General features: G+C 39.2%; 1 protein-coding gene across 1 annotated transcript; it reads left to right on the top strand.

Moving 5' to 3' along the window:
* Positions 1-11,313: 11,313 nt before the first annotated feature.
* On the top strand, positions 11,314-15,455 carry LOC147323826 (uncharacterized). Its single transcript, XM_086304837.1, has 2 exons — positions 11,314-11,458; positions 13,464-15,455. Exon 2 carries the CDS (start codon positions 13,609-13,611, stop codon positions 14,563-14,565), a length of 957 nt encoding a protein of 318 aa, XP_086160963.1. The 5' UTR covers positions 11,314-11,458; positions 13,464-13,608; the 3' UTR covers positions 14,566-15,455.
* The last annotated feature ends 413 nt before the right edge of the window (positions 15,456-15,868 follow it).

The following is a 15,868-nucleotide window of genomic DNA, read 5'->3' on the forward strand; positions in this document are numbered from 1 at the left end:
ACTTCTGTGAAAGTGCTGTCTGTTTCAAGAAGAAAGAACCAAAAGCATCGTTGAGGCATCGAAAGACAGATAACAGTGAGTATGGATGAGCCTCAAAATTAATCTAAGTCATCATGACCCTAAATATAACCTGTGAGAATATGTCATTTTGTTTTAAATTGCTCTCCTAAGGCTGGGTAACGACACGGGGGTCAGGGTTTGGGATAGAGGTCAGGTTTTTTTTTTTGTCCTTATTATTATTCATAATTAATTTATACCATGTACAAATGTTTACTACGTACGATACAATACACTAGAAGACATGCATATGCACAAAAAGTGCTGTGGGAACGTATTGTTATGTGCAGTGTTATGTTACCACATGAATTTAATGTCAAACATTTCAATAGCAACTTAAAAGGTTGTCAAGCATTTGGGAAAAACAGAAGATGCAAAGATAACTGATTTGAAATGTGACAAGGCTGTTGTACAAATTTAATCAGTCAGATGAAGGGTGATAAAAAAACAACCTTCCTGAAAAAAACAGGTTTGTTTTATCACTCTTCATCTGACTGATCAAATTTATGTGGTTGAATAAAATCTAGTCACTTCAGAATGTATTCAAATCCCCCCCCCCTCATTTATTAGACTGTAGATTTCATAAACAATGAATGAGATTGTTTGAGACAGTCATGGCTGAGTCATCCAAACTCTGGGGACCCCTGACGATTGTCCCTTTTCCACTAGCACCTTTTTGCCTCGACCAAACTCTAATAGGTTTTTAGAGTTTTCCATAGAGTTTACCAGGTACTTTTTTGTACCTACTTTCCCAGGGTTCCAAGTGAGCTGAGTTGGGTCAAAAATGTGATGTCAGCAGATGGAAAGTCACCGATTGGCCAGGGAGTGACAATCACTGGCTAGGTCATGAAAGCAACCCGTTCACGAAGAATCAAACCCTATTTTTGAAACGAGAGAAGTGGGCACGCACAAACCAACACGGTGGTCCGACACTGAGGAGCAGGTATACCATCACCTCCATGTCCTTCATTTTTGTGTTGTGTTTGTGCGGCAGGCAAATGACATCACAGCTCTTTCAGGCTGCCTCGCTATAACAACCCCACCCAGACTGAGGTGTGACTCGGTTGTATTGGAAAACAAGCAAAACCAAGCAGAGTAAAGTCGAGCCAAGCAGGTGCTAGTGGAAAAAAGGCACGACATGATCATTTTCTCATTACGACGTCTCCAGCTAACAGGTGGGCTATTGGCTAACTTTTACAATTTTGTGCTTTCACAGCACAAAATACTGAATTTTAAGGCAGTGCAAAATTAAAAAACAAAACAAAAAAGGTGTTAGGGGTTCATTAAAAAGAGTTTAAAAAGACGTGAATCATCTGGTTTCACGTCCTGTTATTTTTCTTTGCAGGGAGGAAAATACTAACATCGGCCACTTCAAGGACAAGAACTTGATTTATTTATCTTCTTCTAAACAGCAGTTGACTTTATATTTAGCTTGAGGTGGATTATTGTGCAGCGCACACATAAAAATGGAAATGTTTTGGGCCACATTTGGATTCACGGCTTCAACTGACCTGGATGAAAATGGCAAAGCACGTTTGGAGAGATTTAGGAGGCTGTACGACCAACTTGAAGATGGCCTTGGGCGAGATTCTAAGTGCTTTGTACAGGCAGCTGCTGCAGATGATGCAAATCTGGAGGGTTCTCGGAACGAGGTGGTCCAAGCTCCGTTTGTTTGGTTTGGAGGCACTTTTAGTGGAACTTTTGGAGGCATCATTGGTGCAACATGTGCCACTTTGGGAGCGGTTTGCGCAATGATTTACTCCAAACTTTGTGGAGATGTTGATACAGTTAGTGCAACGGTTGGCTTTGTGAGCAGCGTATTTGGGGGAGTAGTCGGAGGAGCGTTTACCGGTGCAGTTAGTGGGTCGGTGAATGCGGCAGCTTTAGTAAAAGATAGAGAAGATTATGGCTTTTTTGGCGAAGTGTTATGTTTCACTGTTGGCTGGGCAATCGGTCACGGAATCGGCCGCTGTTTTGGTCGGCAAGTAGGTGCAGCAGGTGGTGCTATAGGTGGAGGATTTGGGGCTTTGTATGCAACGAGAGCCACAGTTCGTTTAAGCAGAAGTTTAATCAAATATAATTATAAGAAAAATCGAAAAGCAGAAATGATGAGGAACGCTAGGGGAGACAAAAGCTTCCAAACACTTGTAAAAGAGTTGAAAACAATAGAAAAGACTGTCAACAACATGTTCTCCAGCGATGCTGTGAAAGACGTCGTGGATTAGGGTGCAAAGATTCTGACTGCTGTGACAGGGATGGAGAAGTGTGTGACGAACGGTCAGTGGACGGCAAACGGTCAGAGTTCCTCTCCTGTTTTTAAGAAGCACCAATCCCAGAAGAGCTGCAGAGGATGAGCGAGGGAGTGGAGAAACTCTGAGGCTGTCGGTGAAACAGCAGCTCTGAACATTTAGTGTTTATATTTAGTTGATTTTTTTTCTGAGTTCCTAAATTCTCTTTTTGATTCATTAATTTTTCCAAAATGCTACAATATCGAAACTCAACCCTTTTCTTGTTAAACATGTCAGTGGGATTTGGGGATGCTTTAACAACTGCTGTCAGATTTCTGTGTAATGTTGTTTAACTACTGTTGTTCTTTCTACTTTGTGCTCTTTATGATGCTTGTTACCCCCACAGAGAGGGGAAATCCCTGCCCTCTCAGATACTGTTCAAAGATGAAGGCAAGGCAAGTTTATTTATATTGCACAATTCAACAACAAGGTGATTCAAAGTGCTTTACAGAGACATTAAAAAACAAAAACAATAAAAAGCATGATTTAAAATTGATAAAAAAAAACAGTAGATAAAATCAGTAGTTAAAATATAAGTTTTGAGATTTAAGCTTAAAAGTGTGGATTTTGTGTTTTTATTCAAATGCAGCTGAGAACAGGTGAGTCTTCAACCTGGATTTAAATAAACTGAGTGTTTCAGCTGATCTGAAGCTTTCTGGGAGTTTGTTCCAGATATAAGGAGCATAAAAGCTGAATGCAGCTTCTCTGTGTCTGGTTCTGACTCTGGGAACTGATAAAAAAACGGATCCAGATGACCTGAGGGATCTGGAAGGTTCATGGGTCAGAAGGTCACTGCTATAAAGTGACTGCTATAAAGATTTAATTTATAGCTTTATACAAATAAAGCTATAAATTAAATCTATAATGATATTTTTACACTTTTTAAATGTAAAATGATTTCTGGTTAACTTTTGCTCATTACACCTCTGCTTCTTTTTACAAAGAGGCTTGTCTGATGTTTCCTTATTTGTCTCGTTGTAATCATGTGGAAGTGGCACAGTTTCACAGCAACAGGCCCGCCCTCCTCCTCTGAACACTCCCCAACCTCAAACATTACTTTCACTATTTCTGTGCAAGTGTAGTTCATTTTGTGAAGAATGCACCAAATGTAATGGAAATGTCTCTCTGTCAAGCTGACCTTACTTACTGAAAGGCTACATAGTTTGTTAATAGAGCTCCAAAGACATACCACATGTTGATGTACAGCAGAAGGTTTCACACACTGCTCTGAATTTGTTTGGTTAACATATCAGATAAGTAACTCGTCTCTGTTGTTTAAATTGTTTGTAAAGGGATAAAATAAAAATATTCATGAATACCTGGTGGTGTGCACCTCGAGCTTTGTGTCAACAGTGGGCTCGACTGGCTGATTGGATATGGGGCCTAAACAAAAACCTAGAACCTAAACAGGGAGGAAACTAGAAACAAGTATAAAGTAACTGAACTTGACACAACTACATGGGAAATCAGAGAAGGCCAGGACAAGCTCAACATGGAGACACGACTGGGAAATCAGAAAGGGATCACAGAACATAGTAACTAAATATTACCAAAAACCAAGCACAGGTACTTTGTTACTGTGCTTAAGTAGAATTTTCAGGTAACGGTACTTGAGTTGTTTTTTTCTGACAACTTTTTGATTTACTCCCTACATTTTAAATCAAATATCTACTTTCTACTCCTTACATTTTCAGAACAGGCTTGTTACTTTTAGTTTAAGGTATTTGAGGCTAGTTATTAGTTAGTTATTCAAGTCACTACGAACCTTCAAACATCAAACTGATTTGCGCCTAAACAGTAAAACATCAAAGGGAATCCTGTTTGTGTATTAATCACCAGGTAAAAAGAGATAAAAGAGGCAAAACTGTATACAGTGGTCCTTCGCTTTAACACGGTTCACCTTTCGCTGCCTCGCTGCTTGGCTGATTTTTTTTTTTCGGTGCAGTTTTGCATGCTTTTTGTTTTTACAGCACGTTGTGTTCTCCGTCCTGATTGGCTGTAGAACATTGTCAATCAATCTTGTGCCGTGTCTCCTGTCCAGTACAGAATGTGTTCAGTTTGTCAAATTTAGATAAATCTTTGATTGCTAGCAGTGTGACTCTGAAGTGCTGCACTGTATGTTTGTAAGTTTTCCCCCCAACAAACACAACAATGTCGAGGAAACGTTTTGCACTGTCAAAGGCACCTGCAGTAGCACCCAGAAGGCAGAGGATGATGATAACCATCGCACAAAAAAATTGGACTTCTGGACATGCTAAAGGAAGGTAGAAGTTACCGTATTTCCCAGACTATACGGCTCATTAAGCGAAACAAAACATTCAGATAAGTCAAACTTTACTCAACTCATTCTTCTTGCTTCCTCCACTTCAGTACCATTGATTCATTAATGTTGAATTCTCTCACAGCTGCTCTATTCTCATGTTCTGGACCTGAAAACAGGGTTTGATCTTTGGTTTCATTCTATAATAGTGGACTTATTTTTCTACGAAGGTTTGACTGAGGGTGTGTAAACAAGAGAGAAAAGTGTGTAAATGTTCCTGCCTGTCTGAGAAAAGTGTATAAAGTGTGCAGTGAGGGGTTTTACAGCCTTAAAATGGTTAATAATAATAATTGTAAAAAATGAAGTCGGCTACTTTGCGGATTTCACCGAGCGGGAGCGTAACTCCCGCGATAAACGAGGGACTGCTGTACCACAGTCAGGGGTTAAAGTGGGCCGGGGGGTTATTTATCAATATTTAAGGACTGCAGGGGTCCATAAGTTGCGGTACTTTGGCATGAAGGGAGTGATATTTTTTAAATCTCAAGTTATTTGAAATGCAACCTTTTTATCAGCTTGAGACACATTAGCAAACACACAACCTGTTTGTGTGCAGTCTGTCACACAGTGTGTTGTTAGCTAAAGGTGCAGCTGCTGTATTTTACAGGAAGAGAAAAGAAACAGTGAACTTCACTCAGAGATGGAGAAAGATAAGAAAGGCATGACAGACCAGGAAGAAGAGCGCTTCGATTTAAAGATAAGGACTGCTCAGTGGCGATTGATAAACTGGAAATATAAAGCTTAGATGTAAGCCCTCAAAGGTTCAACGAAAATATTCAGGAAACTACTGCAGGTTAATGCAGGATGAACAGGTTAGTTTGCTGTACTGTGATGGACTTAAAGTTTCTCCCACTGTAACCTCTTCTATACTCAAGTCACCCTCTACAACGGAAGCAACAGAAAACAGAGTTTTCTCAGCTCATGTTCTACTTAACTGATTAAACCCAAGAAGATTTATAAGAAATAAAAAAAGGTTTGTATTTCTATGTACTAATATAATTTTATTGTTACAGTACTGGATCTGCAACTCAGTGTTTTGTGTATTTTAGTTTTATTCTTTGATTATTGTATGTTCTGAGTGTTTCCTGTTTTATGTTCTGTAAAAGTCTGTTGTGTCGTTATCATTGTTTTTAGGTTCCCTTCGGCTGTAACGTCGTTAGGCTCATTTGTGTCTGCTGCTTCCTCATGTGTTTCCACTCCCCCTGATCACTAGGGCTGGGTATCATCACTGATTTCTAGAATCGATTCAATTTCGATTCACAAGGTTTCCAATCGATTCGATCCAATTCAATTTGATTTGAATCGGGTCAATTTTGCCTCAGACAGTCAAAAATATTGTAATTCTGATCGCGTATCAGTACATTTCCATATCTTTATTTCTATAAAAAGAAAGCTGACACTTGCGAGACTTTATCAAAGGTGTGAGCATCACAGCAGATGCTTTTGTGTCAAAGTAACAGGATAAAACACAGAAAAACATGAAGGCGACTTTCCTGGCCTGATTTTATAGCAGATGGCCTTAAAATATTCTGCAGTAGATCAAAAATGAAAGAAAACCATTAATCAACACATGAACATTACCTGATGCTGCTGAAGTGAAGCAGAGCAAAGTTACAGAGGTTTTATTAGAGACACAGCTGAGCCTTTTGCAATTTTGCACAATTTTAAAAAGTTTAAATTTGTTCAGTAACCTATTAAACAGCAGAAATGAGGTTTTCTTTTCGGAAGTAAGTAAAAGGAAAAAAACATCGGCCGACAGCCTGTAAACAACGGTAGACTTGTGCGTAACAAGCAAGCGAATAATGTAGAAAACTGATTTTTAGACGGGAAACTGAGAGAAAGAGAGAGAGAGACAGCAAGCTCTGCATGAAGTGTGATTTTATTGTGGTGGAAGCAAAACAGGAAAAGTAAGAGTGAATTCAGGATCATTTGTTCCACGGGCTGCACAACAGTCAGGTGCGGTGGTAAGGTGGACTAATGGGCATAATAATGCCCTTTCACAAGCTTGCCCACACACTCAAAAACCAAATCACAACATAGAAAAAATTCAACTCAATTTAAAGCAAATTAGCCAGAATTAAACTGAATTAATATGGAGTGAACTGAAACCAAAATACAACAGCTTACCTCTTAAACTGACAGTAACAAGAGAAAAGTTTTCAAAATAAAATGCAGCAGTATTCACCCAAATAAACTGCTCACAAAGCCAACAGTCGCACCGACCGCATCAACATCTCATCAAAATCAGCTGAAAGCTGCTGCACAAACTGCCCCCAAAGTGCCACATACTCCACCAATGCAGCATCCATAAACTCCCCTCCAACTGCTCCACATATAGTAAATAGTGCTTGGAGCCTTTTCACAAAACTCTCCTCTCTTTCTTTGTGTGGAAACTGACTGGTGAAGATGTTTGCATTCACTGTAGAGCCACATGTCGCTGCTGCACACAAATCCACATGTAACTGAAAGCACGTCTGCCTGAGTGGGAATGAGAGGTCAGGCTCAGAGGTAGTTTGACATTAATAAACAGAGTTCTTCTCCTTGAAGAGATTCAGGTTAAGAGTCTTTCCCTGAAAATAAAAACAAAAAGATTTGAAACTTGTCCATCAGATTCTGATTTTTCTTTTTCCAATTTTGCTTTAAAATCTAACATTGTTTACCGTCTAAAACTTGTCAATGTGTGAAAACCCCTCAGACTCTATTGAAATGGTAGACAAAGCCACTAAATAACCAAAGACAAGCTTCAAAATCAGAAAGGTACCAAAGCTTGGTGTGCACTGTGATGATGTGTGCTGCAGCAGGCAGGAGGAAGGACCCAAATGCAGGACTCTCATAGAGCAAAAGTTAAACTCAAAGCGGCAGCTTTATTTGCTGGGGAAAACTCGAACATGAATACAAGGAAACAAAACTAGAAACTCGAAGCAATAAGCACCAACTAAAAAACTGGGAAACTATCAAACAAAACTGTGAACAGAGAACTCGAAAGCCACCATTAACACAAGGAGAAAACGCAGCACGGAGAGGGTGTGACACAGCAACGATCAGGGGAAGACTAAAATACACAGGCAGGAACATGACAGGATGGGGAACTGGTGGAAACACTGTTGGGCCTAAAAGACAAAATAAAACAAGGGAAAGAAAAACTAGATACTAGGACAAGGACTATGAAAACAAAACAAGAAACACACAGACCGAAACTTAGACTGAGGACACACAAGCTTAACGCAGTAACTGGGGAGAATTGTTCATAAACATAAACTCACAAAAATCCAAACTAGACACAGAAAATGACAACTAGAAACAAAACACTGGAAATGAGAACTAAAACACTAAGAAACGTGGAACTAACACTGAAAGCAGTTACACGGGGAGATGTAGACACACGCCAAGATAACTACTAAGGGGGGAAAGGACTACAATCACCAAGAGCTAAAGAAAACCCAAACTGTGAACAAGAATAATCGAATAATAAAATGACAGAGTCTGAAACACAAGTACAGTGACATGACCCATACCAAGAAGTGGCAAGACTGTCCAAGGGTCAGCCAGCCTGTCAGTCCCTGAGAGCACGATACAATGTCTGTTGATAGGTAGTCACACATGTGTCCAATGAAAAAAAAACAAAAAAACTTGTGAATTTCTTTCCATTGGCATGAAAATATGTCTTTTTTTATGCAGATCAGCTGTTGGATGTGATGCAATGACAAAATGAGTAAATGAACACACTACAGAGTGCATATCACTGAGTGCCAATTAAGGGACCAACGCGTGACTGAGGTCCATCCACATCAAACTCTTTCTGTCATGTCTGGTGACTCCATGTTTATGTTTTGTGTTTATCAATTTTTAGTGTTTTCTAGTTTTTTGGTGTTTTTTTTTTTTCCAGTGTTTAGGTGTTCTCTGTGCGCCCTTTGTTTTCATGCTATTTTACTTGACGGTCCCTTGTCTCATGTCTGTGTCTCTAGCCTCCCCTTGTCTTGTCAAGTGTGATCAGTCCCAGCTGTGCTCTCCTCCTGTGTCCATTCCCTCGTTATCCCTCAGTGTATTTTAGCCCTGTGTTTCTCTCTGTTAGTGCCGCGTCGTCTCCTTATGCTGTGTGGGTTTCTCCTGTTGGGCTCCCTGAGATCACCATCCCTAGTTTCCCAGTGTTTTGCTTTTAGGTCCCAGTTTCTAGGTTTTAGTTTGGTTTTTTAAGTGTTTTTTTTGTGTAAGTTGCAGTAAAGCAGCCTCCTTCAGTTCATCCCCGTGTTTGAATTCTGCACTTGGGTCCTTTCTCCTGAGTGCCACAGCAGAGAAAGGACGGCAGTGACTACATTACATTCCTCCATGTAAATTCCAATTAGTAAGTTGTGGAGCAGGAAGTGAGCAAAAAATGTCCGTTTACATTCCTGCTGCAATTTTTACATTTTCCAACAGCTTTGTTTGTTTTTTCATGACAGAGTTCTAGGTTGACATTAAAGTGTATATTAACTCTCTGAGGTCTAACTGGTAATAACGAATGTGAAAATAAAACCAAAAATCCCCCAAACGACATATTTGGTTTTATTAGGATTAATGTTTGTTTCATTGCTGATGAGGACTAAAACCTCAGAAGTTGAACCCGAGCCATGACAAAGTCGGTGTGGCAGCTTATTAACTAAGGTACCAAGCAAAACGTTCTTGCAAATTAGGAGTAAAATCTGATGTTTTAGTGCTGTTCACAAGTCATTATTTGCAAGTCTCAAGTCTCTAACGGCTGAAATTGATGTTCTAACGTCCAATAAACACCAAATGGTCTCCCCAAAACAACTTGTGTTATGTTATATGGTTTGTGCTGTATTGATGCTCCACAATTAGAGCACACTCACTTAAGAGGACTGTTTCAATAAACATGAATAAAAACGAGTAAAGTGAAAACTTGCTCAGTTGAAGTCGATAAATTTGAACTTTATTGTTTGTTACAGCTGGATGCAAGACTCGAGTCCCAAACCTCGACTCTGAGTCTTTATTGTACAAGTCCAAGTCAAGTCTGAAGTCTTTGGTTTTTTTGAAGTGTAAACGGTTTTCAATGCATACTAGAATTGTTATCTCTATTGTACACTGACTGAAATACTTCAGAGAACAATAAAAAATAAATAAATGATATATCCTGATATTGTTATTGCAACAATGATGACTTAGACCTCCAAAAGTCACACTGAGTTTGCAATGTTTACCTGTACGCAGTGTTTCAATGAACCAGCAACTGTTTTCACCTCGGTGATGCCTTTGGTGCTTAGTTTTTAGATGATTCTCACACAGAAGGAGGCACAGTAATATCTGAGTAATCAGAAAGCTAAAGAATGGAGTGGAAGGGCGGGACTATTACTGTTCCAGTTCAATATGGTGAGAGGGCCACAAACAGGGACTGCCATGATTCAGCCTCTATAGAGCTGTAGCTTTAGTAGAAAGAGAACAATGGCACATAACAAATTTGGAGCCATGTTTAAACATTTAAAAAATTAAAAGTGTGAAGAATCATAACTTAATTTTACAGCGTCATTTATTTCAAATCAGAAAAGAAAACTCCACTGAAATAAGATCATTTAAATCGTCTCTATTTGCTGCAGCCCAGTTGTCAAAAGGGGAAAAAAAAACATTACTTGGTTATCTCTCCTCGACTTCCTTCTGATTTGCTGATCCTCCAAAATAAACATTGTTTTGCTGGTGGGCGGGGCTTCAGTGGCAGGGATATTCCCTCTCATTCACATTGTACACAGAGTGGACAAAAAATGAACCTTTATAATACAAACATCCTCCAGTGTAACAATATACATATATGATAGAACATAATGAACGACACAGGAAATCATTCCTGCCTGTTGCCATCTCTCTGTACAACTCCTCCATCTAACACGCTTTTTAAAATAATTTTGGAAAATTGTGGAAAAGTTCAAAAACCTGAGGTGAAAAAATGCACATGGACTGAGATAAAAAATCAATAAATAAAACAACTATTTCTGACGCTTATTTTTGAAAATCATTGTAAAGCTCAAGCATTCACCTGCTCATCAAGTCTAACCTTGGTAGCATCTGGTAACATTTACATTGAATGCATTTATTCATCCTTTTGTATGTAGATGCTTTTACTCAGTTGATCCTTAAATTTTGGGTCTTGTGCGTTTTCCATTTCTGCAGGAGATCAGTGAATTAGCCAAAGACCTGTATTCATTTATAAAATGTGTCTGCGCACTAGTTTTGCCTTTTTAATGAACTGAAGCTGGGATCAGAGTGTCAGTGGACACTAATCAGTGTTAAAGAGCTCTTTGTTTACCTTCAGGGACATGAGCTGGAGGCTTAAGATGATCCGCGACTCAATCAGCTCCACAAAGAGCAGAAAGTAAATTATTATGCAAAGCAGACTTCAGCTTGACCTTCATCCTCTGCTGTCAGGCGGACCCCTTCGGCTCGACTGGACTGATTTTAGACACTCAGTTCCTGAAAAACACACCTTATAAACCTCTTTATTAACATTATATTCTTTTACACTTTTATTTTTTTTTAATGCTTAAACGTCACTTACAATCAACTGTTCTCCCCTTTTTACTTTTGCATGCTGAAACACGCCCCATTTTTTTTCCCCTAGAGGCATCTGGGACTGTTTTAGTAACAGCCCGGCCCTGCTTTCACTCTTCCATTTCCTGCTTCCTCATCTGAACAAACCTCACGCTCTGCATACGTTACTTTATCTGATTCCATATGAACGACGCATTTCTAGGCATCGCTGAGCCGACAGCAGTCAGAGCTTCATTGAAATAAGTGGGGCAGCCGACAGACAGTGAGTACAGATGAACTTACAGAAGCACTGAATTGAAACTCCGGCTTCCTTGTCAGCGGCACGTCAAATTTAATCCCTCATTCACAACAAGTTCATACTTTGTACACTTATTTTCCACACAAAAATGTGTCACTTCAGCTCGTTGACTCAATTTAACACAAAACTATCAAGTTAACTTGTTCAGTGATCCAATAGCAGCTTTGTGTGCAATTATATATGTCAAAAGCCAAGCTGAGAAAAAACATATTCTGAAGATTTATTGCCACTTGCGTAACTTAATTCCTTGCATACACTAACACAAAAAAAGCCGTCACATAAGTAAAAGTGCCTGCTATGTGAAGATTCATAATTTTACAGGTACCTCTGCTCTCAGAGCTGCTTGCATGATTCAACCTTAATTTTGACATTTTGGAGAGCGTCGGTCAAAGGAAACCCGTTTTAAACCATATAGTTTTCAGAGTCCACAGTTATTGGTTGCTTTGTGAGATTAGTGTAATGTTTAGGAACTGTGGATCCTAGGGACAGCCTCTGCACTCCTGTCCCATTAGTCTGTGGTACAGTGTCATACCTTTTTAGATTGATTAAAAAGAAGAAGAAAAAAATTATAACAACGATCTGGAAAGGAAGTTTGTGAACAGAAGTTAACAACAGCGTTGGCCAAAAGAAGGAAACTTAAACAAAAATGCCGCACATCGTGCAGCGAGCATGTGTAGTTGCACATACTGCTGAAAGTGCTTTAAAGCATGAATTCTTGAATTCTTCAGCTGTTTAAGATTGTTTCAGTATCAAAGTGAAGCCACTGATAAACCAGTCCATCTACCTGTGCAGAGCTGAAATAACAGCTAGAGTTAAACTGGCAAACTTCTCTTTCAAAAAGTCAACAAGAGATATCTACGGATGTGCAGCACAGATCAAGTCTCATTCATTAAAAACACGCTATTCAGTGGGAAGTATTTTACTCTGAACATCTCTACTAATCATAGATGAATAATCATAATGTCTTCAATATTATTGTTAATGTATATTAGATATATTAATTTTTATATTAAAATAAATATATAAAAAGTTAGATTCCAGTTTGTTTATATAAATGGGGAGTTCTACTCACACACTAGTGTTAGTTATGGGGTTCCACAGGGTTCTGTGTCGGGACCAGTTGTATTTATAATATTCGTGCTTCCCTTATGCTATGCCCTATTAGAAGGCACAGCATGCAAAGCAGTCCATATACACAGGACTGTGCAATAGTTTCAGGCAGGTGAGAAAAACATGCTGTAAACAAAGGGTGCTTTCAAAAATGGAAGTGTTAATCATGTATTTTCATCGATCAACAAAATGCAGTGAATGGATAAAAGAGAAATGTAAAACAAACTCGATGATGTTGAGATGTTAAGATGTTGTCTGTGGGGGCCAAACCATCACTTCCAGTACTCCTTGTTCTTCTTTACACTGACGATAGTTCTTAATGACTTTGGCTGTGTGTGTTTGGGGTCGTTGTCCTGCTGCAGAATACATTTGGGGCCAATAAACAATCATTTATATTTCTGAAAGCTTTCTTTGTTTACAGCATTTCTTCACACCTGCCTAAACATGGACTTTCTACCAAGAAAAAGTTTGTCTTCATTTTATTTCTACTATCAATTACCAGTGTTATGACATCAGCGTTTCAGCCACATCTGCTGGGTGTTTATGTTTAAAAATTGCTTATAGATTTGGTTTTAGACGGTGCTGAACAATGACATGTACAGTTTTCTTCTTTTAATTTAAATCTACGTTTGCTAACAATATTTAGAAATTCTTTAGAGAATCTTGGCAGTGCTCAGCTGTGGCAAACACCTAACAGTGGCATCAGAATTCAAAATCCCCTATGACGAGTTCCCCAGTCTAGGCCAAAAAGTTTAGATTCCCCAAAAGATCAAGTTGAAGCATTTTTTCTGCACAGAACTTTTTTGATGATGATAGTTTATCTCATAAGTTTCAGATCCTTTTTGTTTCTGACTTGCAGGAAGAAAAAAAATATTAACCTCGGCCTTTTCAAAGACAAGCCTCGATTCACGCATCTTCTACAACTTCTAAAGACCTGAACTCTCGACTTTGCTCACCAAGGTTTCTTCAGGTGTTTTTTGGGGGGCGGCAGCAGAAACGTAAAAATGTGGAGCACATTGAGATTCAACACTTCGGCTGACATCAGTAAAAATCTCAGAACAAGTCTGGAGACTTTTGTGAGGCTCTATGGCCAACGCAAAGATGATCTTCAGCAAGCTTCTGAGCATTTCATGCATGCAGCAGCTCTAGTTGATAAAAAGCATGAGGATGACAAGATGGCCCAGGCTCTGTTAGGTGTGTTTGGAGGGGCTATTGGTATAGTCTTTGGGGGTGCTACTGGTGGTGTATGGGCTGCTTTGGGAGCAGTTAGTGCAGCAACTTATGCCAAGTTTTGTGGCAACGTTAGTGCAGCAAGTGCAACTGTGGGCTTTGTAGGCGGTGTCTTTGGGGGAGTGGTGGGAGGAGCATTTTCGGGGTTTATTGGTGGATCAGTTGGTGTTGCAGCTCTAGCAGCGGGTATAGAAGCTCATGGGATCGTGAGTGATTCATTATGGTTTACTGTTGGCTTCGCCACTGGTGGTGCAACTGGTAGCACATTTGGCGGGTCAATTGGTGCAGCAGGTGGTGCTGTTGGTGGTGGTTTTGGTGCTTTGCATGCTACAAAAGCTGCAGTTTATCTGGTCAGAAAAGCCATCGATTTTCCTTCTAAAACAAAAGTTCGAAAAGGAAATGGAAAGCTAACGAAAGAAGTAGTCACCATGCAGAAAACTGGAGCAGATTTCATTAAAAGCATCGAACCGCTGGTGGACGAGCTAAAAACGGTGCAAGAGATTTGTGACCAAATGGCCTCCTGTGATGCTGTGAAAGGCGTCGCTAATCAGACTGCAAAGACTCTGGCTGCAGTGAACGCAATGGAGAAAACGATGAACCACAGTCAGATGGAGGCGGACGAGTCAGAGTTTCTCCGCTGTGTTAAAGAAGCATCGAGCCAATGCAAGATAATCCCTGTGGAGCTGCAGATGATGAGAGAGGAAGTGGAGAAACTTCTGGTTTCACTGTAGAAACACTGTTGCTGTCGGTGAAACAGGAGCTGTTCTGTTGTCTTGATGGTTTCATCTGTTTTACGTAGCTGTTCATTTGTTATTTGTTTAGTTTCTGTTTTTAACTGCTCATTTTGTAGTTCTTATACGCTCTTCATACAGAATCAGCTGTGTTAATATATGTTGGCTGTCTCATCTTTATACAAAATACTGTTATACTAAATTCTAAATTCAGAATCTGCACGTTACACTGGCAAAAACATAAAAAAAAAACCTCTAACAAAAAGCTTAAAGTGGAATGACAGAATGACAAAGTTAAAAGAAATTAAAAATAATTACAAAAATAAATTATCTGGATCTAAAGCAGTTATACAGTAAAGTGAATATTTAACATATTTAACATACAATTAAATAAAAAAGATTTATATATATATCTATATCTATATATCTATATCTATATATCTATATATCTATATATCTATATAGATATATCGAGATATAGATATATCGAGATATAGATAGATATATCGAGATATAGATAGATATATCGAGATAGAGATATAAACAAAGATGTTAAGATTTCGCAGCGCCCCGCAGCCAAATCTTAATCTCCTGGCAGTCGTGTTGAAAGAGAAGTTTTTTGTTTTTACATTATAGCAGCAGTCAAACAGGATCTATAATACATGGGTAAACCTGTTTGTTTTTAGAACATGTAAGGATTTGTTAAGTTTGTTTAAGTGTATGAAGCTGTGTTTCAACTGGATTAAAAATGTCACTGGGGAGCTGCATTGATTTTATTTTTCTGTCTAGGATTTGACTGTAATGGTTGTAAATTTCCTCAATCCTGTTTCCACTTCAGCTTTATAAACTGAGCCACTGTGACCATAGTGCCACTGCCACTGAAACATTTTTATAGCCACATTAACCAATTCTTTCCCTATAAACTTTAACCACTTTAGAATCACCACCCTCCATGATCTCAATTCTTTAACTTCTTCATTTCAATTCAGTGCATGGGGATCTGCCAGGCCCAGGAGCCATCGCCAGTCCCCTTCGAGGCCTTCACCGAACCGCAGCTCAATTAATGTCAAAGCATTCACCTTTACTTACTAAAATGCTGTCAAACCTAAAATGAGGATGTGGGCCCAGCTAGTAAATACCTATTTGTCACACTAAGGGTTTTCTGAATAATAGGCTGTGGGTTCAAATTCTGACCAGAGCATGTAACCAGTAAAGGTTTGTAAGTAGAGGTCTCCAGGCTAGGCCCCTGCCTAAAGCCTACCTATGAGTGAGAGATATAGAACTGAAGCTATGCGGGGATGGG

This window comes from Aulonocara sp. 'chitande type north' Nkhata Bay, linkage group LG8 (genome assembly GCF_057382095.1).
Source record: "Aulonocara sp. 'chitande type north' Nkhata Bay isolate Kocher_YH1m ecotype deep benthic linkage group LG8, A_spYH_male_GT1.1, whole genome shotgun sequence".
NCBI lineage: Eukaryota > Metazoa > Chordata > Actinopteri > Cichliformes > Cichlidae > Aulonocara > Aulonocara sp. 'chitande type north' Nkhata Bay.

Excerpts from the sequence above, each read along its gene's own strand:
- LOC147323826 (XM_086304837.1), top strand. The coding sequence starts at position 13,609 with ATGTGGAGCACATTGAGATTCAACACTTCGGCTGACATCAGTAAAAAT.